This window comes from Tauraco erythrolophus, chromosome 2, assembly GCF_009769465.1.
Source record: "Tauraco erythrolophus isolate bTauEry1 chromosome 2, bTauEry1.pri, whole genome shotgun sequence".
Lineage (NCBI taxonomy): Eukaryota > Metazoa > Chordata > Aves > Musophagiformes > Musophagidae > Tauraco > Tauraco erythrolophus.
Window position 1 is genome coordinate 95,978,990 of NC_141466.1, and position 24,547 is coordinate 96,003,536.

General features: G+C 39.1%; 1 protein-coding gene across 6 annotated transcripts; it reads right to left on the bottom strand.

Annotated features, from left to right (window-relative positions):
- Positions 1-2: 2 nt before the first annotated feature.
- Positions 3-24,547, bottom strand: EIF2AK2 (eukaryotic translation initiation factor 2 alpha kinase 2). 6 transcript variants are annotated; one of them, XM_086631625.1, is made up of 18 exons: positions 23,318-24,547; positions 22,785-22,870; positions 19,391-19,589; positions 17,187-17,301; positions 16,050-16,219; positions 15,113-15,239; positions 13,368-13,450; positions 12,346-12,436; positions 11,860-11,894; positions 11,241-11,375; positions 9,215-9,334; positions 7,860-7,967; positions 6,016-6,205; positions 2,892-3,017; positions 2,246-2,341; positions 1,358-1,402; positions 220-282; positions 3-139 (listed from the first exon to the last, which is right to left on the bottom strand). In XM_086631625.1, exons 3-18 carry the CDS (start codon positions 19,492-19,494, stop codon positions 20-22), a joined length of 1,728 nt encoding a protein of 575 aa, XP_086487751.1. In that variant the 5' UTR covers positions 19,495-19,589; positions 22,785-22,870; positions 23,318-24,547; the 3' UTR covers positions 3-19. The 6 variants fall into 6 exon arrangements, with proteins under 6 accessions (XP_086487751.1, XP_086487754.1, XP_086487755.1 ...); XM_086631628.1 differs by lacking the exon at positions 23,318-24,547 and having other exon boundaries at positions 19,391-19,517; positions 22,785-23,188; XM_086631629.1 differs by lacking the exons at positions 1,358-1,402; positions 23,318-24,547 and adding an exon at positions 14,978-15,028 and having other exon boundaries at positions 22,785-23,188.

Genomic DNA, 24,547 nt, shown 5'->3' on the forward strand with positions numbered 1-24,547 from the left:
AAGCCTTTTAAAAGGGCATTTACTGAGTGTGAGTTTTAAATGAGTTGTCTTTATCAACAGACTTAAAAAAATCAAGTATTTGAGATGCAGAGCATCTTCCTGAAGGGTCTCTTGAAAGCATCTTTTTGATGATGGGTACCTGCAAAAGGAAATTAAATGTTAATAAATTATTTTTTATGAGTAAATAAACTACTGAAATAATGTATTAAAATCCCATACCTCTATTGGAAATTGGTTGGTGAAGCTATCTGGAAATTTACCTTCTCTAACATCACGCCATATCTGAAATTCATAAAATACAACAGTTTCAGTATGTTTTCATTGGTTGTATTTTACATCTCACTTTATGACCCATATGATTTACTGAAGTAATTAGGAAAATGCAAATCTACAAAAAAGGTAAGGCTTCAAAAAGAAAGTAACTGTAAACAGTTCAAAAGTTTTTTCCATTTAGTTGTACTATGTTTTATTATTATGGTCTTTTCATCAGCTGTTGTCCCTTTTTTAAGCTTAAAAGCTTCACATGCCACAATGATGTGTTTGTTCCAGGAATCCTCTCTATTTCTAGAACAATTATCCTTCTTCCCTTAATTGAAAGTAGTGGTTTTATATCCTCTTACCACATTAAAAAACAACCAAAACCACACAAGACGACTAAGTTTCCTACTTTGGATGTTACTACTTGCAAGCCAAGCAGGTGTGCTTCCTCCCTTTGACCTTGTTCAGTACCACACACTTACTTCTGTGTTGCTGCAGAAAATGCTACGTGGAGTTCTTAGAAACTAACATACAGAGAATTTCTAATTACATGCTTTCAGAAACCGTTTCTGGGTAACAACTATTTTTTTTCTACATGACACAGCTTTCTGGGTAAACAGAGCAGTCCACACCGTTCACTTTGCTGTAAACTAGTGTAATGTGTGCCTGAAGAAGACGACAGTCATATTCTTGCACACTTAGCTGTGCATCCTGAATCATGAGCTAGTCTTATGGATGCTATAGCCAGGCTTATCAAGCCCTTATAACCAATATCCAGTAAAACACCACCTCCCATGAAGTTCATGCTTTTTCCGTATGCTTCAGCAGTAGCTTTAGGCCTGTGACCCTACCTGCTGGTGATCATCAGCTGAACCAGTTACTCAGCTCATAATCATCAACTTCGTTTTTGCATGACGGTCTTTCAGCAGGGCTTGCCAGCACCATACAGAGTTTATTACGCTCCATTAAGCGAAATTATTTTTTAAGCTGATGGAGCAGCTGAAGACCATCCTAGCACTTGCGATCCACAGGACCTCCCCACCTGCCTACAGACAAAAGGTTTTTATGCTGTAAGGAAACAAAACTAAATTGTTCTTGCCTTTTTGACTGTAAACACCATGGGACTGCAGACAGATTTACACAGCTGCCAACAGGAACAAGATGTCTTAGAAAATACAAGGTAGCTGAGCAGAGCCAAGTTGGACCCGCAAGTTGAGCAGACACGTCGGTATGGTTTTCTCGTATTGGCAAAGGAACAAGCTAATGTGTTCAAGAGCTTCTGGGTCCAACCACCTACATATCTCTTACAGGTACTCTAGACAAGGTACTCAGCAGCTGCATCGCTGTCCTACAAATATATAGGTTTCAGCATACAAGCCATTACGGTAATAACATGCAAAGTACTATGAAAAAGCAAAAGATATAAGATGATACCTTTCCAAAAAAAGCTTGAAGTAACACCAGTTTTCTTTTTGAAGTAATATCTTTTTCAAGTAAAGCTACAGTTCCAAATCACTTTCGTTTTCATTTTGGAAAACTGCAAGTGTTTTGGCTTGATAGAAACTTTGTTCTTGCTCCACTGTGCAGTGAAGATGAGAGCATGGCAAAGACAAAACTCATTCACAATTTTTATTTTCTAAAATTAGAAAAATATTCCCTTCAAATACTCTAATCAAACAAAGAGATTTATCAGAAGCTTTAAATCTTTTTGCTAGACATTATTCTTTAGCATGCTCAGGCTTTAATGTGTATGTCAGTAGGATGTAAGTGAAATAAACCCAGTAATATTTCGTTACTTCAGTTATTACATTTCAACCAAGGTGTAAGAACTTACGGGCCTTACAGAAATGAATAAAGAAGAAAATGTAAATAGAGGCAGTGCTCTAGATATATGAATTCCTTCTAGCATGCAATCAGCATGTGATACCAGCAACAAGGCAAAACAGTGACAGTGAGACTTTTTTTTTTAAATTTAAAGATCACATACCTTACTTCTCTCATGACGACTGCACGCCGAAAGAATTTCAAACCAAGTTAATCCCAGTGCATAAATATCTACTTCCTTTCCATATGTGTCCCCAACCTACAAAGATTAGAACAAGAACAATACAGGTGTCAAATCCAACTGGACAGGACTTCTTAAAGCAGAATTTGAAGTCAGTAGAAATTTCCACCCCAAGGCTACAGGACTGGCCTTACTTGATCTTATTAGTCATTAACCCTTTCTGCCACAGACCTTTAAATAGTGACCATTATGTCACATTAAACACACTGAAATTAAGACTTCTAGAGACTTATATCTGCCAATATCTGTCTGTCACAAATAATGACACATACAAGGAGTCAAATGTCACAGTTAACAGAGGTCCTAAATTCAAATTGAAATGCATGGCTGGCAGCCTGGTTTTGCAAGAGCATTGCTTACAGCACACAGTGTCAGTCACTGTAGGCTAGCACAGCAAAATAAAATCACCACACTTGCAGACAGCTTTCTCCAGAATAGTTATCCTCATGTACAGTCATACCAGGGAACTTCAGGCAACTTGGTTTAGTACTGAGATTAGGATTGACAACATCCAATGCTGAGTTTAATGCAAATCTAGTTACAGAGACAGTAATAGCAAGGTAATTACCTGTTCTGGTGCCATATAAAGTTCTGTTCCTCTTTCCTGTGACCGAGTCCCAGATGTCACAGAAGTCACAAGACCGAAGTCGCCTATTTTTATTTTATCTTCATGCGATATGAATATATTCTGAGGCTATATATTAAAAAAAAAAAAAAAAAAGTCACTATATAACTAAGGTTTATCATCAAGCATAATCAGCCACAGAAGTGCTTCTTATAAAATTTTATCATTGTTCACAGAATTTAGCATTAAGAAACTGATGGGGTGGGAAACAAAAAAAAAATCAATTCATTTTTAAAAACACAAACCAGATTTAAAGTAGTACATGCCATAGTAACTGCAACTTTTTTCCCACTAGCTCAGTCATAACTGTATCATGCTTTAATGCTCTTCAAATAACATTGTGCATATAACATTTCATATCCAGGAGTGCTTTTTAATCTTCAATCCTAGCCCTTGGATTTGATACACTTGGGCAAAGCGTTTAGGCTCACATGGAATTCCACTCAAATCATAGTTTCTCCCAGGCACAGCAGGATTATCTGCACCAAGTCAATTGCAGAGTTAGGGCTTACTACAGGCATCTCGCAGTACCACTTAGCAGTTTCCATTGAATTTCCCATTTTTAAATTCTACAATGTCATAAGTGACTAAAAATAGAATTGTATATGCTTGGGTGGAGCTTCCCAAAGAGGTTAAAGAATCACAGAATGTTAGGGATTGGAAGGGACCTCAAAGGATCATCTAGTCCAATCCCCCTGCCTGAGCAGGACCACCTGGATCAGATCACACAAGAACGCGTCCAGGTGGGTTTTGAACATCTCCATAGAAGGAGACTCCACAACCTCTCTGGGCAGCCTGTTCTAGTGTTCTGTTACCCTTACTGGGAAGAAGTTCTTCCTCATGTTTAAGCGGAACCTCCTATGTTCCAGCTTATATCCATTTCCCCTTGTCCTATCATTGGATGCCACTGAGAAGAGCCTGGCTCCATCCTCATGACAGTCACCCTTTACATATTAATAAACATTAATGAGGTCCCCCCTCAGTCTCCTCCAAGCTAAAGAGACCCAGCTCCCTCAGCCTTTCCTCATAAGGGAGATGCTCCACACCCTTAATCATCTTGGTGGCCCTGCGCTGGACTCTCTCAAGCAGTTCCTGTCCTTCTTGAACTGCGAGGCCCAGAACTGGACACAATATTCCTGATACGGCCTCACCAGGGCAGAGTAGAGGGGGAGGAGAACCTCTCTCGACCTCTACTACTAACCACACCCCTTCTAATACACCCCAGGATGCCATTGGCCTTCTTGGCCACAAGAGCACATTGCTGGCTCATGGTCATCCTGCTGTCCACCAGGACCCCCGGGTCCCTTTCCTCTGTGCTGCTCCCCAACTGTTCAGTCCCCAACTTGTACTGGTACATGGGGTTGTTCTTACCCAGATGCAAGACTCTACACTTGCCCTTATTGTATTTCATTAAATTTCTCCCCAAAATTTAATGAAATTAAAAGAAAGTTCAGAAAGAAACTACCTTCCTGAACACTATTTAAAATAAAACCAAATAGCCTCATGCTATCTTTTACTCAAAGGAGCACCAGTGGACTGTAAGGCCGGAAGAGACTTAATCATTAACAGGAAGAGCTCTTTGTGTCGAGAATGCCCAATGTAGTTGTTCTGTTCAGGTTTGACCATGTCCACACATTTCATACAGTACCTATGCCTGGCTACACTATTTGAAGACTCTGTGCATACCAGGCAAAAATGGGATTCATCTCAGCTTGAACCTATCCTGCAGCTTTGATTCTGTGACATAGAGATCTCAGATGGCCAAGCATCTAAGTTGATAGTGGATCAAAGTGGGGAGAAAAGTTCCTAAATTCTAATGCAGACAGACAAGTTAGCAACAGGATTTGTAAGCAGGTTACAGCCAGATGCCATGGAAAAGGGACTGGGGCAGCAGATTAATAGGAATAGGGAAGAGTAGCAGGTTGAGTTGAAATGAAAATAAAGTAGGACTGAAGGAGCAAGAAAATACAAAGCACATAGAGTGGGAAGAGCTAAGAATTAAGGGGTGAGGAGAGAAGCCACTTATTAGGCCTCTTTTTCCCAGGTATCTAGGGAAAATAATGAGCATATATTTGTGGTTGGTTCCAGTATTTTAGCAATAAGCCTGATAGAAAAGTTCTAGAAGATAGGAACATATCTGTCCGTAAGAGAAGATTCTTCGAGTGGGCAGTGAACATGGTCTGGAACTACACTATGAATACAAAATGCAAAAGATGATTGCAATCTCTGGCTTAAGAAGTCCATAAACTTCAGGTTACTGGAGGTCTTGAGAGGAAGGGAATATGCATCAAGGACAGCATCACTGTATCATCTCTCAGCTCTAATACTCTCTAGGTGTTTGGAATTAGCCACTATATGAGGAGAACAGCATCCTAGATTAACATTTAATGTGATCTACTACAACTGGTCTTAGGAACATCACCACACTAATGATTTCTTCATAAAGGGAGTGATTTAAAACTCTAAGCAACATTATAGCTGGCATACAAAGCCCTGAAGGCTTGCAACTTTGTCCTTTATAATCTTTATGTTGAAATAAAATCATTTTATGATTGTGCACTTGTAAAGACTGAAATTCTATCCAAAAAGTGACATTCAAATATTTGTTTGCATACGTAATACAAGAGCAACTAGGATATGTTGTTACCAAACACAGTATGTGTTAGGATAGATAAACTATCCCTTTATAATATGGCAAGAGCAAACTTCCTAGACTCGACTTTTCAGTGGTTTTCTTTTAATTATTTTATCAGGTAAAGTTAGTATTTCTTTTCCCGATAGGCAGTCTTGTGACCCAATAACACATAATACACTGAAAACGCCTGTTAGCTGATGACTACTGATTTTTTGAACGACTGCTTTCTGAGATCCTCCAGTTTAAAAACTTCTGATTTTAGGATGAAGTCCAGCCAGTTGCTGACAAAAACTTTATCACTAGCAATATCAGAAGAGGCACACTACTAGGGTACATAATAGACTAAACAAAGATGAGCAAGTTAACATTTTCTGAAATTCCAGTAAGTACTACTGTTATCTATTATTTTTTTTAATTATCTATCCTACTTGCCTTGAGGTCCCGATGAATTAACTCTTTAGAATGAATATATTCCACTCCTTTCAGTATTTGTAGAAATTTGTTTTGTGCCATCTCATGATACTTGCGGTCTTTTCTGTTCTTTTCAATCCAGTTTTCCAATGTCCCTTGTTCACATAATTCCATTTGGATGAAAAGACAGAGAACTTCGTCTGACTTCTGCCTGCAAAAGAAAATTATATACCATATTGAAATTGGAGACACACTGTTCCTCCCAAGCCATCAATGATTCTCAGGTTCCTCTTCTTTAAAAAACTTTTTGTTAATTATTATTATTTTTGGAGTTTCCCAAAACAAAGTCTGCAAGTCCCTTGATTTTAAAAAAGATCCTAGACCAATTTTTACTAGATATAAATAAATAGAACTGCAAACCAAGGAATCAATTGCTACATACCCCTGGAAAATTCCTAACGTTTTGCTTGCTTCCTTGTTCGCACCTAAAGTTTTCTAAGTGCCCAAATTCTGCTCCCCTCATATCTAGAGGCATGTCCTATACAGGAAGAAAGAGCACGCTCCTTGGCTCCCATCTTGCTGTCTAGGAACTGCGGCAAGTCCCTGGCAGGTATTCTCTATTCTGCTCAACAAACACAGCATTAGCCTCCCTCTCCTACCCAGAATGATCACATTCTTTCTAACTCTGTCCCTTCAAGCAGGTAGTGCAGTGACTATCTTTGACATCAGTTAGATAAACCCTTCCGGGAGCCAGAAATCTAGATGAAATATATTCACCCTCCTGACAACCTCACGCTTTCCAGAAAAGTTCCTTCACTATCAGCCCATAGGATAGGCTGAGGCTGGAGATGGTGAGGGGAAGGACAATGTGAAAAGGAGGTGGCCCCACTTTTTCCTACTTGTCCCGTGTGATCCGAGTGCCCTGGAATAAAGCTGCCTGAGGCACTGAGAGGACAAGCAGTAAGTGGCTTAGGACTCTCTGTAGCCTTGAGGTCAGGGCACTAAGTGGAATTCCAGGCTGGGACCTCAGATTTGAGGATTTTTTCCCTGCCTTTTACCCAATAACTGTTCAATATAGAATGTGTTAACTGATATTGAGACTCCAACATATTAATGGTTGGGTTTTGACATGAGACTTTTTTCCCCCTATTTTATTCCTCATTTACTGAGCTCACCGTACAGATGGCATGCCAACCATAATTTTGAATTCATTCTAGGTAAGTGTGGCAACCTATCTGAAGGTTGAATGAATTTATGAATCTATGAATTTACAGCTATTGAAAAAGCTTACCACAGAAGCTTTGAAAAGTTAATAACCTAATTTATTAGTAAAACTCTCACCACTGTCTTCCCAGAAGTCTTAGCATTGAAAGACTACTTCTAACTGAAAAACCATTTTGTTTTGTATTTCAACAACCAAAACTGTTTCAGGCATCATGGTTAAAATGCTAACCTACAGAAATAATTAAATCTGAGAGCTACTGGATCACTAATACTTATTAAAAAAAGGAAACTTCCCATCAGGAATTTGGCAGCCAACCACCAGCCAATTTTTTAGATTTGAGTTCTGTGTTCCTATACTCCTCTATAGATTCAGCAAGTTCTATATATTAAAAGAGAGGAGAAAGATAAAATTACTTTATGTATCTTATTCATCAGGGAAAAGAAGATATAAATGTCCTTAATTATATGTGACCTGCTGTTGAAAAGTACTGTACCTTTTTTCTTAACAGTAAGCATGTCAGTATGTGTATGCATTTATATTTGTATAACGATTTATAGCCAATCATCAGCCTTTCTTTTTACAACACAAAATTTACCATGGCAAACAAGTTTGTGAGTGCAAACTACTATCTTGTAGTTACCCTGAGTCTGGAGAAGGTACACGGTCACACCCTTTCCAGCTAAAATAATACCGCACTATGTTTTCATGGTCAAGTCTTGCAAGTTCTTTTACTTCACGCTTTACATTGCTATTTGGAGGGAGAGAAAAAAAAAAAAACAAAATGAAAAAAAAAGAAGTTGCATTTCCCTATAAAAATTTAATACTAAGTTCAATAAAAGACGTTATATCAAGTAGCAGTACACAGATACATTAATTTAGAAAAAGAACACAATATTCTCCTTCATACAAGTTCAAAAATTTGGTTACACATTCTGTGGGTTTTCTTTCATCTGCTTAGTTACTCAATATGCAAAAATGTTTTAACCATATTAGAAATGAAAGCCCAAGTCAAAAAAAGCTGAAAAAAGCAGATAGTTGTGATGCGTAATTACATTAGGTAGCCAAACACAATGTAGCAAACATCCATGTTTTCTTTTCACCTCTGTGAAGTTTGTTTACATACACAGAAGTTAGTGTAAATATTCTTGAAAAACTATTACTAAATTTGGCCTGCACTTGTTGTTGTAACATTGTCTAGTAAACTAAATTCAAATCTATCACCAGATTAGCAGCTTCTGTTTGACGAATCAGTAGAATACCTGTAGTATAGTTCTCGGGATTGCAATACAAATTAAAATAACGTATATTTGTGAAGATCACAAGAACCTGAAGGGCAGTTACACAGTGCAAGGGACAAGTATCTCCAACAACTTGAAACTTTTTGAACAGATTACCTAGAAGAATTTCAAGTTTTTCAGCTGCTGATAAAATACTTCACTAGGTACTGGTTACAGAAAATTACTTTAAAAAAAAATCATCATTCTCTGTTGAGATTTATAAAGAAAAATAACACAGTGTGAGAATAACGACATATATAAAGTATTTTCCAATTACAGACCACAAAATGTATTACTTTAATTTTTCTCTATTTTCCCTAATTATAGTCGTTATGCATACTGATATGTAAATTTGCTATGTATACTGTCAAAAGTAACAGTGCCGCTTTCAATGTTTTATTAATCAGCAAGTTTTCTTCAAACACATTTTACAATATTAATAACCAGAGCACTAGTGTGTTCAGGAAAAGTAGAACTTAACAAATCTACTTTTTTACAGCTGCATCTGAAATTATTCCAGTGCATGCAAAAATGAACAAAGTTGCATGCCATTTTCAGCTTCACTTAGAAACAAAGAAAACAGTTTACCAGAAAGAACTGATGATAATGAAAAGTGCTTAAATGCTTATAGGATTATTAAAGAGACAAAACAAAGTACTAAATTCTTAATTAAAGTTGTCCTAAAGTAAAAAACCAGAAGTAAATATACAGTACATACTTCGCGAATTCAACTCGTTTGACTGCATAGGTTCTCTCGTCAAGCTTTCCTGTTGCTTTGAAAACATTCCCAAAACCACCTTCACCAATAGGCTCTATATTTTTAAAACTCTCAAGGAATCTTTAGAAAAAAAAAAACAAAACAAAACAAAAAAAGATAGGTAACTTAAGTGTCCTTAACATGACATTTACAAGATATAAAACCAATCCTGACAGATCTAATATACCTGCTGAAATACCATTCTACAGGGAGCACTCAACACCTATACAGGTCTAAATCACAGTCTTGAAGATTAAAAAAACAAGGGAAACTGACACTTGAAAGCATGTAGGGTAACTACCTTCACTTCTTCACACAAATAACTTTTGGTTGTATATCAACCAATATATCATTATATATATAAATATTTCATAGATTTCATAGATTTCTAGGTTGGAAAAGACCTTAGAGATCATCGAGTCCAACCGTCCCTAATCCCCATTAAACCATATCGCTAAGTAGATCATCCACCGTATTCTTAAACACATCCAGGGATGGGGACTCAACCACCTCCCTGGGCAGCCTATTCCAGTGGCTGACAACCCTTTCAGAGAAGAAATACTTCCTAACATCCAACCTGAATCTCTCCTGACTAAGCTTATACCCATTTCCTCTTGTTCTATCACCCAACACTAATGTAACGAGCCCTTCCCCCACCTCCCCACCATCTTTTCTCAAGTATTTGTAGGCTGTAATCAGGTCTTCCCTCAGCCTCCTCTTCTCCAGGCTAAACAGCCCCAACTCCCTCAGCCACTCCTCATAAGTTTTATTTTCCAGCCCTTTGACCAGTTTAGTCGCCCTTCTTTGGACTCGCTCCAGGAGCTCAATATCTCTCTTAAAGCGAGGGGCCCAAAACTGGACACAATATTCCAGGTGCGGCTTCACCAGTGCCAAGTACAGGGGCAGGATCACTTCCCTATTCCTGCTGGTTACACTATTCTTGATACACGCCAGTATCCCATTGGCCTTTCTGGCCACCTGGGCACACTGCTGGCTCATATCAAGCCGGTAGTCAACCAAGACCCCCAGGTCCTTCTCCGCCAGGCAGCTCTCCAGCCACTCTTCCCCGAGCCTATAGCGATGCTTGGGGTTTTCACACCCCAAGTGAAGGACTCCACACTTGGCCTTATTAAAGCTCATGCCATTGGCCTCAGCCCAACGATCCAGTCTGTTCAAATCCCTCTGAAGGGCCTCCCTACCCTCGAGCAGATCGACACAGCCTCCCAGCTTGGTGTCGTCCGCAAATTTACTGAGGGTACATTCAATCCCCTCATCCAGGTCATTGATAAAGATGTTAAACAGAACTGGACCCAGCACTGAGCCCTGGGGAACCCCACTGGTGACCGGCCTCCAGCCGGATTTAGCCCCATTTACCACCACTCTTTGGGCCCGGCCATCCAGCCAGTTTTTAACCCAAAGGAGGGTGTGCCTATCCAGGCCAGCAGTTACCAGTTTCTTGACCAGAACACTATGAGAAACTGTATCAAAGGCTTTACTGAGGTCCAGGAAAACTACATCCACAGCCCTTCCCTCGTCAACCAGGCGGGTCACCCTGTCATAGAAGGTGATCAGGTTTGATTGGCAAGACCTGCCTTTCATAAACCCATGTTGACTGGGCCTGATCACCCGGTTAACCTGTATGTGCTCATTAATAGCACTCAAGATAACCTGTTCCATGACTTTGCCCATCACCGAGGTCAAACTGACAGGGTTTGATAATATAATATATATAATATATAGATAATTATCTCATATATATTATATAATATATATTATATCATATATATAAATATCATTGCATGTCAGTTACTATACTACATTTGAAATTTCCAGAAAAAAAATATCTCAAATACCAATTTTCTTTGAAAGTTATTTTTACAGCAGTATTTTCCCACATTCTATTACAGATAAACAAACAAATCTAAACCACTACGTACTGTAATTGCCAGACAAATCTTATTTAAAAAAAAAAAAAAATCCTTCTTACCGTTTATTCACAGTGTATGGATTTTTATTCTCCTCACTGGTATTTATGTCCAACTCTGGCAAATTTTCATCTGAATCTGACATATTTTTTTTGTCTTCCTTGTTTCTTGCATTATCAAAATTAGCTGCCAATTTTCTTTAACAAGGATAAAAGCAAAACTTAGAATGAGCCATTTTTCTAATATCATAGAATCATAGAATGGCATAGGCTGGAAGGGACCTTAGAGATCATCTAATCCAACCTCCCCGTCATGGGCAAGGACGCCTCTCAACTAGATCAGGCTACTCAAGGCTCTGTCCAACTTGGCCTTGAACACCTCCAGGGAGGGGGCATCCACAACTTCTCTGGGCAATTTATTTCAAAGTCTTACCACCCTCGTACTGAAGAATTTCTTCCTAAAATCTAATCTAAATCTGTTCTCCTTCAACTTAAACCCATTTCCCCTTGTCCTATCAGTGGACACTCTTGTAAAAAGTCCCTCCCCAGCCTTCCTGTAGGTATGTGACAAGAGAAAAGAAATGTACCTCCCAATAGTGGCATTTCTTTGCTAGATATAGAAACACTGAAGTAGTTTGCAATATAGTTTATGGGAGATAGCAACCTAGAAGTAAGCACGTACCTTTTGGATTTCAGGGCAAAACGTTGTGCATCTTTCTACATGAAAAAGAAAAAAAACTAAGATATCCTGGATATTTTCACTATATTTGGTTTAAAATATGTCTGACGACATGTCTAGGAATTGTCTATAAATCCATTCATACCTTATATAAACAATGTGATAAGAATGAAGCTATATCTTAGCTTAAAATTTTTCACGTTATGTATGACACCATCACTCTTCCCACAGAAAAGCATGAGCTTAATTTGATCCCCTTTCTTGGGAGTACTGCCCATTTAGTCAACAGGACATAAATTTGGTCCACAGTACAGAAGGAAATTACTAATGGTTAACAGTAAGAAAGTAATGAATATTCTTAGAAAAAATGCACGTGTTTTCTAGTGATCAGTAGATAAAGGAACAAACTGATGCTACAATCTTGACAAGAAGCTTGCTCTATTGAGGGTCTAAAATGTAATCATGAGGAAGACCATTTTCATACTATACCTCAAAAGGTGAAGGCTTTTTACGTACTGCCAAGTCATTCATTTTTTCTACCAATTTTGGAGTTGAGTCTTTAAAGCATATACTGTTGTTACTGAAAAATAATAGACTAGCTTTAGGTGAAAGTAACACAATCATAAATAAAATTATTGCCACAAGAAAAGAAGAAGCATAAAAAATACACAGTTTTCAAAAGCAAAACCTGAAAAAGCATTAACAATCATGATTCATTTAAACTACAAAACTTTTTGCTGGAAAGCTAATAAAAATAACATTTTGCAATATACTCCTCTTTGATATCTAGATATCTAAATGATACATATTCTATTATCTCCTTTAATTAAGTAAGTTAAATACAGATGTTTATTTCAAGGCAGTGCAGCCACCTCTAGCATCATACGTATCAGTTTGCTTTACAATCACACAAAGAATGTAAAAGTGGTAGTAGCACTACAGTCAAATTAACTGCTGGACACAAAAGACTCGACCTAGGGTTCCCAAATCACAAATGAAACTTCATGTGTGTTCATTTTCTTCTGCTAATCAAATTTTACCTTTGGTGGAAATGAAGATTTATGGAGAAAAAAAAAAAAAAAAACAACAAAAAAAAAACAGAAGCAAGCAGAACGTGGGCCACAGGAAAGTGACGAAATTGAATTATACTGAGTTCACAAGAGTGTCACAATAGAAAAATGAGTGTTAAAAGTGGCATGAAATAATGCTGCTGAATAAGGTAGGTTATTCTGTTTACATCACAGTAAAAATGTTTCTGAAAGAATTACTTATGCAAAACACAGTTATATCAGAAAGCTTTAAAATTATTATAAGCTAACCCATAAGGACTCTAATAAAATTGCACAAGTACAACAAATTTTCCTTTGAAGTCTAAGAAATATAAGCTTAAATTAAACAGCTTTATAATGCAATAAAGAAACTATGACAGATTTTATTCAGAACTAGATCATATGACCCTCTAAGATTAGTAAATACGTTTTGTTACCATATTATCAGTGAACCTAACTTACTCCAAGTCAGACTGAGTTGGCACTCGAGAGGAATTACTATGTTCACTAAACGTAGAATTGCCAGTAGATTTTTCTCTTCCCATCTGAAAAAAAGATGATTAATAAAATCACATTAAAAAAAATCCCTGGTGCAAAAGATTCCTTTCAAGGAGGGGGGAGGGAAGATTACAAGGTCCTAAGTGGAAGCTGTTAACTAACTGCACTGGACATGCAAAGCCCTGCAGAAGAAAGGCATCTGCCTGACTTCCACACAGAGTGAAACACAGGGCCCTGTCACAGTGAGCATTTTCCCACTCATTGAGACTATATAGATATACTTGCAGAAGTAGAGCCTGGGATCCATTAAAAATCAGGATAAGAGTAACAGTTATTAAAAGCAGATGTTTTCATTGTTTACTGCGTATGCAATTGTCTGTGTGGAAAACGAGATACATGTAGGCTTTGGTATGTGTAATCACTAGAACTGAAAATCTGAGTCTGTACTGAAAGACATTCAATGTCTTCAGTGTGAAAGCCCTGCAAAACTTGGATTACTAAATTGTGATCCACTAAAAAAATTCATCCTAAATACTTAGTAGAGGTTCTTCCCTTTTTTCTTTCTCCCCCGTGTCATAAGAGCATAAATGTAATATTAAAAGCAACACCTACAATTGTTACAGACCATAACCTGACAAAAAGTAAAAATAACTTAAGGATTTGTGTTTCAATGATAGCCAATAAACAAAACTCATTGTTTTCTAATTCAGGAGTATTGGGCCTTTACTACTTTTTGCTAGTTACATTTTGTTCGTTACACAGACTCTGCTGGGAATTAATAAAAATTAAAACCAAATCAAAACAATCCACCCCAAATTTAGAATAATTGCTATGGAGGTTTTGCTTGAGGTAGTAAATTTCAGACTGATGAAAACGCAAAGACCTGTGAGCTCACAACACAGGAAAATATTAAGGAAGGATCCTACAGCTATAATAGGCCATTAATTACATGGTTAACTTAAAAGCAACGATAAAAGAAGTATTTAAAATTCACAGTAAACAGCCAAATAATGAAAAAAGTACTTAAAAAAGATTTCTTTCCTCCCCCATACTGCCTTCCTTCCCTTGAAACTACACTTCGTTTAAGTTGGTTCATACGTACTGTTCTGTGCATTTCAGAATTGGGTTTGGATCGCTATTAGAATTCTGATTATTTTTTGCACGTATGGAAATACAATTGCCAACATAGAGACAACAGCTCTGCTCTCCAGAGGATAGCATTAGCAATTGCTTCACTAGATTCTGCCTTGGAACACTACAGAAGGCAAGTCCTGTTGATTCTCACTCCTGCTTTTGCCTTTCTTACATTTCACAATAGATTTTTGATCCAAAAGAAAACAGCAAGAGATTTATGTTCATAGCCAGTCAGCTCAACAACAGTAAACACCGAGACAACCAGTATATTAGAGTAGCCAGGATTCAGAAATTGTTTATATATGTGCATCCTTGAATGACAACATATCAGACCATATTCTGAAATACACAGAGATACCAACTATGATTTTTTTTTTTAATCCAGCAGTTGAATATAGAAACACAAGACAAATTTTACCAACAGAATTCTGTAGCCCAACCAACCCACCGAAATATGGACTGTTTCCCTCAAGTGGAATCCATGGAATATGCTTTTAAATACAATGAGGAAATCTATTCAAAGATTAAAGGTACAAGAATTAGACTTCTGTCTTAAGGCTAAATACAGCACGTACTGTTAGATAGCCTTCCTTCATTAGCTTCTCAACCGCTTGTTTTGCAGCGGCTTGTTTTGCAGCAGCTAGAGAAGGTCCGGTGCCAATTCCATACACAGCCCCATTAATTGTACAGCTACAGGAAAATCTGTAAAACACAAGAGGGAATAAAGTCTTATATTCCATATGGAGTCTTAATTTAATGATTTTAAACACTACAGTCAATTGACATTACAGAATGGAAATCTGAAACATACATCTTTGGGACAGTATTTCCAATATAGATTTAATTTAAGTAATAATGGCAGATAACTAATTTGACATACCTTCAAGATAACCAATTTTCGGAGAATAAATATTTAGCACTGTTTAAGGTTCAGCCCCTCAAAGCATCATAATATATGCACCCACAATCACAAATTATCTGCAGTTTAGGTTTTAAAATAGATGATTTTGCAGGAGAAGAGAGGAGGAGTTTTCCAGCAGATATTGTCAAGAGAGTTAAAATATGTACATACTCTTTATCATCCCTCAGCTGTCATTAACTGGAATGTTTCTACATCTCACTGACTATGATACATACAGAAGGGGACACAAATAGGCTCTCTTTGGCACTTCATTCCTAGGGGTCTCCAAAATGAAAGTGGATATGCCAAGAGGTCCACAAAGACGACAGAGCAACAACCAGGATAACTGACAATTTGTCAGCACTGACTACCATTTTATCACCATGCCATCTCTTCTCCCAGCTAAATAAACTCAGTCCTCTTACGGTCTCCTCCTATGCCATATCCTCCAACTCCTCAACCACCTTAATGGCCCTCCACTGGATTTTTTCCTGACTACCTCCAAATTTGTATTGTATTTCTAAAGATTCATCTAACATTACTCAGAGTAACTAACGGTAGTGTTAGTAAAGAAGTATCAAAAGCAAGTATGAAGACAAAGTACATCTTACATAGGAGCATGGGCGTCTCCAGTACGCTCTTTGAAAGGATAATCAACTATTTGCAATGCCTTTTGTGAATACATATTTAGCATGCTGACGTAGTCGCTGGCTGATACAGGTAACAAGGTCACTGGAGTTGTCAATAGTTCTGCAGCTTCCATATTTGAAGGAGACTCTGGCTATAAACCAAACAAAATAGGTAACTTAAAAACTTAAGCTTAATAAACAGATCAAGATAATCAGTGCATGAGATTTAATATATAGCTGCAAGATTTGTCAGTGTTCCAAAATATCTTTTTTTTATATACAGATATTTCTTTTTGTTAAGAAATCCCACATTTGCATTAACAGAGCCCCTTGTGGCAAAGGACAGCCATCCCAACCCAGAATTATTACGTTTTGAATTTCCAAAGAAACGTACATCCAGTTTTCCAAGTATTGCTGTCTCATGATTAGGCAGCATTAATAATATACCAGCAAACATGCAGCAATTGTGTTAAAGTACCGATGGTGACACAGTAAGAAGCGTATGGAAACAGGTACAGAAAGATTTCACTCAAAAGGTGCTAAGAAGCATTCAAAGCCAAAAAGAAAAATAAAGAACAGGTACCACAAAACACATGGCAGAAAACAGAGGAACAAAATTCAAACCTAAACTAAATCAAGGAAGGATAAAAAGTATAGAATCAGCTATACTGTAAAGAATATAATGACAAGGAAACACAGATGAATCAGATCAAGGGAAGGTAACCAATTTTATGAGCAGAGTGGCAACAGACACACTGAACAATGCCCTGCAAGTGTTTTGAAGACATCAAATTACTGAATGGTTGTCAGGATGAAAATGGAAGACTGTCCACTCTGGATATACTAAGGCAGCTTAACAAAGGCAAATACATTTCCTCATCCTCCTATAACACGAGAGGAGGAAACGCTCTCGATATTACATACCAACCCTGTAGTAGAACAATAAGGAAAATAGTTCAGTGGTAAAAGTAGAAAAGCACTGAATAAGACAGAACAAAGACTACTTAAATAATTAGAAACTTTTAAATTAAAGAAAACAATGTTATTTTGTTGGTTACTTTTAGAGATTCGTCTTCGACCTTTACTAGCAAAAAAAAAATAATCCTACAGTTTACTCACCTGTTTCTCAATCATTTCCCAAGTTTTTTTTGCAGCTACCGCTTTTGCTACCTTCTTATTTTTACCAGTGCCTATACCATATTCTTCATCATTTATTTTAACCACAACTGTGAACCTGCAATGAAGAAAACTCTTCTAAAACATTGTTACATTTTGTCTCATGTATACTTAAAAACCTTCTCAGTCCAACTTTCTTTTTGTTATCTACAAAGCGCTTTAAGATAACTGTGGAGTTACTTAAGTATTCATGTATTTTTATTATATCTAACTCCTGATTATCAGAACTCTTTCGCAGAAATATCTTCAAATGTTTCCTCCCTAGTCACAAATGCATGTACTTTTTTAGTTCTAACAGTATTTTTAAATGCTTAACTGCTTTTTAAAAGCAAAATTATTTACATTTCTAAAAGCAAAAGAATGCATAAGGTTAGCATTATTACAGGCAAGGTTGTGAAGCCCTAACCCACACTCAGCTATGACTTGGCATCCAAAATTCACCATTTTATTTAAGCATCCTGAGGAAATCTGCAGTTTGAGTCTCAATGACTCATGAGTTAATTATCTGAGTTGGGGATTACCTGAATGAGTGTTAACACCAGTTGATCTCAAATATACAGTCACACTTATCCACCATGGACCCCAAGTTAATAAGCACAGTCCAGTCTTAACAGGTTTAGGCAGGACTGGCCTGGTTGTCCACAACACTGCGTTCCCAGCTGAAGAAAGCTCACAGCTGCTTAGGACTGAGCCAGCCTGGGCTCTCTCAACCTCCTTACATTGCACTCAGTGCTGAACCTGCCAGACATTGCAGTGGAAGCAGCTACAGCATCAAAATCAGGACAGGACGGGAGGAGGTGACAGAAGATGTTTCTGTGTCATGCCTCAGACAACTTCAGGAAGACTTAGAAGGTGGGACACAGCACAGAAGTCAGGAAGACAGTTCAGGGCCAGCAGTGGTCAACGTCGTCCGTTAGCAAGCAGAGCTCTGGGAAAGAGCACCACAAGGGCACCGAAGGAGGTTTGCAGCACTCATCGCTGTAACTAGACACTGCACATTGTACACCTTGGAAAAGCCCAAGTTATCCAGGCTTTTCCTAGATACCACTGTCACACGTCACATCACTTACAAATTCAAGAGAATGGGTTGAATTATATTTGTGAATGTAGCAGGGCACATGGGAAAAATGAAAAAGCACAATAGATGGGATAAATGAGTAAATTTGAAGTCTGTGTAAATTCTGTTAGTCCCATGCCATCACTTTTGAAGCATAAAGATGTAGCTGTGTGACCACAGCTGTAGCCATTACTGCAGTAAGGGTTATTTTTTTGAATTACATGAGACGCATGGGGAAAAAAATAAGACAAATGATTAACGTTTGAGACTCAAATAACATTTATTAATTTATTCTGGGACTATGGTCAGTTCTAAGAACATGTCAGCACAGACAGTGCTGGCTGGCAACATGGAAGACACCAGAAGAAACATACTAATTATTAGCAAAAGGCTTGTCTTCATGCAAACTAGCAAAAAAAAACAAAAAAAAAGAAAAAAAAAGAAAAATCACACAAGGAAACATCATAGATCTTGAGTATCTATGATCTCTGGCAAGAGAAAAAATTAGCAAAGCACCATATTTGCGTTAAAAAAATAAAACATATTCCACCGCCTGTACCTGTCTCTAAAAGTAAAAGCAAAACAGCTTAAGCAAAAAAAAAAGGCCCTTTTAACAGATGTTCAAAAATTAATTACACATAAAACATATTGGTACCAAGTCAATCAATCAATTAATACACTCAACCTTTATGATTAGAAACTAACAACATAAATGACAAATAGATTCCATGCTTTAGAAAACTAAACAAAAATCAAAGCACTTCAGCTAGCATAGATGATAAGCCAAAACATTTGCTGCAAGCCATCCCACCTCCTGAGAGATTTCATGGCAGATGCATAACATGCTAACAATATAGTAACCAGTAACATATGCATTGCTGTTGCTTCCCAAAAAGGGCCATCAACTCTGAAACAAGCCCTCTCTTCAAACACTATCCTCCCCACTCACCTATCACTCAATTTATGGTTTCAACCAGCTCTCCTGCCACATATACGCTTTCAGCAAATGAACTCTTGAAATTGCAAGCTTCACCCAGTTTGTTCATTGCATAAGAGTCCTGATGTTTAATGACATGCATAGCAAACTTACTCAGGATCGTGAGATGGGCCGGTTCTCCCGACGTCAGCATAAACCAGTGTAAATTTATGCTTTTGACAGTAAGTGTTGATCTTCTCCATATACTCACGTTCCATTTTGACACAATCTCAAAAAGGTTCTGCAAAGGAACATTCAAAGATATGTCTGTGCCTCCAGTATAGAGACTGCTCCTAGTCCTGGCAGACCCCTGCTGTGACACAAAACAGAAAACTGGTGCCAGTAAGATAAAGTTCACAGAAAACTAATGCTGATTTCTAATTCAAGTCTTTGATCTGCAACAGTTTTTGAAGACTCATTGCTTGGAATAACAGATTTAGAAAGCAGAGAAAAGAATTTAGTGGCTAGGGAAGATTGCTCAGCAAACTTCTTGGCAGGAAAAGGCTGAATCATTCACCGAATCCTCTGAAGAAAAAATAAAAATATAATCGATCAGTAACGCTTCTCCAGACAGACCTGGAATCGATTCCTTCAGAGGGGAACCAAGAGGCATTTTGACGTACCCTTTCGAACCGCGATGACCGCCAGGCTCAGTGGCACGCACCGAAGACGAATCCCGGCTCCCGGCCGCGGAGCAGCCGCTGAGCGCCGGGATGCGAGCAGCCCGCCTCGGCGGGACCGGTCAGACCCCCTGCCCGCTCCGCGCCTCCGCCTCGCCGTTACCTCCGAGCGGCGGCAGACGCACCGGGACCCTCCGGAGCTCCAGCGCCCGGCGCAGAGGCCGCTCCGCTCGCAGGCGCCGCCCCGGTTTCGTTTCCCGCAGCACCGCCCGCCGCGGCTGGAAGCGAAACCGAAAGGGCAGGAGGCAGCCCTGGATGTCGTACGGCGGGCGGCGGCCACCGCCGAGCCCCGGGGCTGCGGTGAGGGGCTGCAGGGGGCTGCCCGCCGCGCGTACTCCCGGCGCCGCCGCCGCTGTTGCGCTCAGCGCCGCTCTCCCGGCTGGAGCTGAGGGCTGCGAGGCAAACGAGCCGCTTCTCGAAGACGCTTCGCGCACTGGAGTGTTACCCCGCCGGCATTTTTCCCTGACCAATTGCTCCTTTTTCCCGTTACAAATGCTACCCGGCAGCCACAGTAACCACATACTATAGCTCAGCTATATGTACGGCGGAGAGGAGTGATGCACTCAGCTTTTCCCAGATACATCCTAATATATATTTTTAGTAGCCCATTTCCCTGGTCAACGCTCACATCCCTTACAAAGCGTGAGGCTTAAGGGCAGCTCCAAACGTTCTTGGTGTTGGTATCAGTATCCCACTACTCTGCAATACTGCCACGGTCTCAACCTCAGCAGCTTCGCAAAGAAACGAATTCCAAACCATAGTTATGGCAGGTAACAAAAAGTATTTTCTCTGATACACTTTGAATTTTTACTTCAGTTGCTATCCTTTCGGTTGGATATTATCTTATTGCAATCCATTCTACTGCAGTGTGTCTATCTGTAAGTTTTTCCTCAAGCCCTTAAACACCTTCTCTACCCTTCCAATTCTGCATCTGAAGGAATTCTTTAACGAGGTGATCCAAACGAAGCTGTGCCGCTAATGTAAATTAAGAAAAAAAAAAAAAATCAACATACTTTTTTTACATGGTGCTTCATTGCATTTTTCCTGTATTGGTAAGAGATGATTTTACAAAGGTGGTCTTCCACTTTTTAGACATCACACCAAAGTACACACACTGAATTTTAAAACGTCAGGGGGTTTTTTGGTTTGTGGGGTTTTTTGTGGTTTTTTTTTTTTTAAAAAAAAAGCATAACTGAAGCATTTTTCCTTCCAGCCTGGATTGTCTGCATTTATCAGAACTGAATGTTGTTAGTCAATCCACACAGCCTGCTCAGAGCTCTTTAAACTTGTGCTTTGATCTCAGCCAACAACTAACTTCCTCCAACACAAGAGCTATTTCTCATCTCTCATTGTTTAACCTTCCCTTAAAATTAAAATATGTTATAGGTATCACTGAACATGGAGGCACTTCACAATAAACCTCTTGCTGAGATAAAGGGGGAAAAAAAACATCAACCACCAAATTAATAATATATTCTGGAGAAGCAGGAAAGAAAAGAAATCTCCAAGATCAATTTCCAGAGGCTATATCTAAAGTATGGAGCAGATGTGTTTCACTGCACTCAATATCTACTGATCACTCACACAAATAACCTGTTGGACTCTGCTTTGATTCCCACTCCCTCATCCCTCTCCACAAAATCTCTCTCCAGTAGAAACCAGAGAGCTGTAGAGGAGAGGAGGAAAACAGCAGTAAGCTTTAGGTCTCATCCTCAGAATGAGGAAATGGCTTGGGCACCCACCAGCACCCAGGAGGCACGCCTGCTCTGCCACAACACTGACACAACCAACAAAGAACCTGTTCAGCCAGTGGGGATGCAGAGAAAAAACATCAGAGTTCAAACCACCAAACTTCTAAGTATAATCATTTTGTAGAAAAAAGAGGACAAATCATGATCTGAGTCACGTAACTGGCAAATTATTATTTCCATACGTATGGACAAAACAGGTTTTCTTTGTAAATGTTCATGACATTCTTCCTTCTTAAAACCCACCTACAGCAATCCTGCAATTCTATGGATGGACCTCATTTAAAGATACCAAAATGACGTTCTGTCATGGTTTAACACAGCCAGCAGCTAAACATCACGAAACCGCTCGCTTACCCTCCTCCACCCCCTGAGGAATGGGGAAGAGAATTAAAGGAAAAAAGGGAAGGAGACTCACAGGTTGAGATAAAAAACAATTTATTAATAACAATAATATAAAATTAACAATAATAATTGTAAAATAAAAATAATATATGAATATATATACAAATATTATAACAATATATACAAACAAGTGATGCACAGTGTAATTGCTCACCACCTGGTTACCAATGCCTGTCCTGTCCCAGCAAGCGATCCCAAAACAGGTAAATCCTGACACCGCAATCCTGGACAAGCAAAAGGCCCGAAAAGGGACAGACCGCACTTTGAGAGACCAAGAGAGCCCCACAGAAGAAAATGAGATCAACTTCCCAGTCAACTCTCATCTATATACTGGGCATGACATTGCATGATACGGAATACTCCATTGGCCAACTTGGCCCTCAATCCTAAATCTAACTCAAATCATAAGAGGAGTTGTGGGTCCTTTGTACCTCCCATACTCCTTCCCCCTCAGCCTGTTGCGCTCCTGCTCACTGGCAAAACATGGGAAGCTGAAAAGTCCTTGATGTCTCAGCACAGCCTATAAACATCAGTGCGTTATCAACATTCTTCTCATAACAAATCCCAAACTTAATCCAAAACACAGAGCTATTCCAGCTGTTAAAATGAAAAACTCTGTCCCAGTCAAAACCAGGACACGTTCTTACATTATCACATCTAGAATGTGCAACACACCTCAACTTGGCTCCTGCTTAGGTTTCTGATCACCATTCTTTTCCTGACTCTGGGCTTCTGTGAGGCATTTCCAGCCTCTAGCAAGCCTGCAGAAAGAACAATGAGAAAGTAATATGCACGTCTGAAAGCATAAGATTGCACTCAGATCACGCATGCCAAAATGCTGATAGAAAACGCTGTGATGAGCAGCCTCATTTGGTAACCACTGGGTTCACACAAATACAGCACAGAAAATGGCTGTTTGAGATTAAATCACCTTGCAAAGACTTTTACAAGTACACATGAAAGCACGTTTTACACTTGCAGTCCTACTCTGAAGTGAATGTAAGTTTTCCACACACAGTCAGTTGACAAGAAAAATAAAGATAATAAAAATTATTTTAAAATATAATTATCATCCATAGTTTAACTGCTTCAATTCTGTTAGTAAAGATCTGTATCTCATAAAATCTTCCAAGACATTTATTTTCCATTTATGACCTCTTTGACCAACTGTTACAGAAAGCACAAAGACAACTGTTACGGAAACAGACCTTTTCTGAAAGGTACACATTTCATAGGGATCCACTGCTCACTGACTGGAACACAGGGCTGTCTGAAACAGACACTGTCTTCTTAAGCAGAGAGAACCCTATAACTTCAGCTATCTTTAATCACTCTTCTGTGTAAATTCTGAAAAATAATAATTCAGTAGAGGCACACAAAATCTGCATGCCTAACACTTTTTCCACTTTATCAAGTGAAAGTAGCATGGTTTATTACAAGTCAACTAGAGCAACTTTATTAAAACTACTTCTGTTTCCCTAGTTACAGGATCCTTAGTCTGCTGCTCCTCAGAATTTCTCCCTCTCCTCAAATACTGCCTTCTGCAGTTCTACTTGCCGTACTCCAAGCTCTTTTGCATGACTTTTTTTTTGCCTTATGAGTGACCCGATGTCTCTCATCAGACAAGGAAGTTGCTATCAAAGGCCAAGATTTCAGAACTTCCAGTTTCCCTGATAAGGCACAGAGTTTCCTCCACCTTTGTGAGTTGCATTTAATTATTAACATCTAATCAACATTAGCAGTATTAATAGAGATCAAATCAACAATACTTGCTTGCTAGCTGGCAAAAAAAAAACAAACAAACTGTGTTTAACAAAACATGTTATTAAAAAAAAATAGGAATATTACTTCAAACCTGCTGTTAAACTTCACCCTGGCAAAAATGATCTGTTCTGAAACAGCAGTTGGTACACACAACTGTAAACCTTGTTCTGTCGTGCCTTTCAGGCCTTCCTTCATCCGACTGCCCTTCGGATTCATCACTCTCAAAAATACTGACCTTTGGAATATCAAATATTGTATTATCATACCAGTTCCCCAAATACCGAAGTGTTTATAGTGGAGTCACTGGCTTTGACTTTATCACGAACAAGCAATTCTGGTGCTGTGGAACAGACTGCGCCTTGCTTCGCCCGCTGGCGACTCTGGAAGAGGGCACGCTCCAGAAAGCAGCGGCAGACCCGGGACCGGCGCCGTGCCTGCACGCCCAATTGAAGCGCATCCCTTGCGTGTACGTCCTTCCTCCTCCTCCTCCACCCGCAGGTGCCTTCACCAACGCCTGTTCGAGGAACGCGCCGGAGCACAAACCTACGGACTTGGGCATCTTTGGGCGCCCCGCAGCGACACCGCGAAGAGAACGTCCTGCTGACGTTTCGTAGGGGTGACAGCAGGCTTCACCCGTGACGACAGCCGCCGTCATGACGGCGCTAAGGAGGCGA

Bases quoted from the DNA above. Each gene is read 5' to 3' on its own strand.
- EIF2AK2 (XM_086631629.1), bottom strand. From the start codon at position 19,494: ATGGAACGTGAGTATATGGAGAAGATCAACACTTACTGTCAAAAGCAT. The intron at 12,437-13,367 runs GTAAGTTAGGTT...ATTATTTTTCAG, and splicing joins CCAACTCAGTCTGACTTGGA to TAACAACAGTATATGCTTTA. The intron at 140-219 runs GTATGGGATTTT...TTCCTTTTGCAG, and splicing joins CCAACCAATTTCCAATAGAG to GTACCCATCATCAAAAAGAT.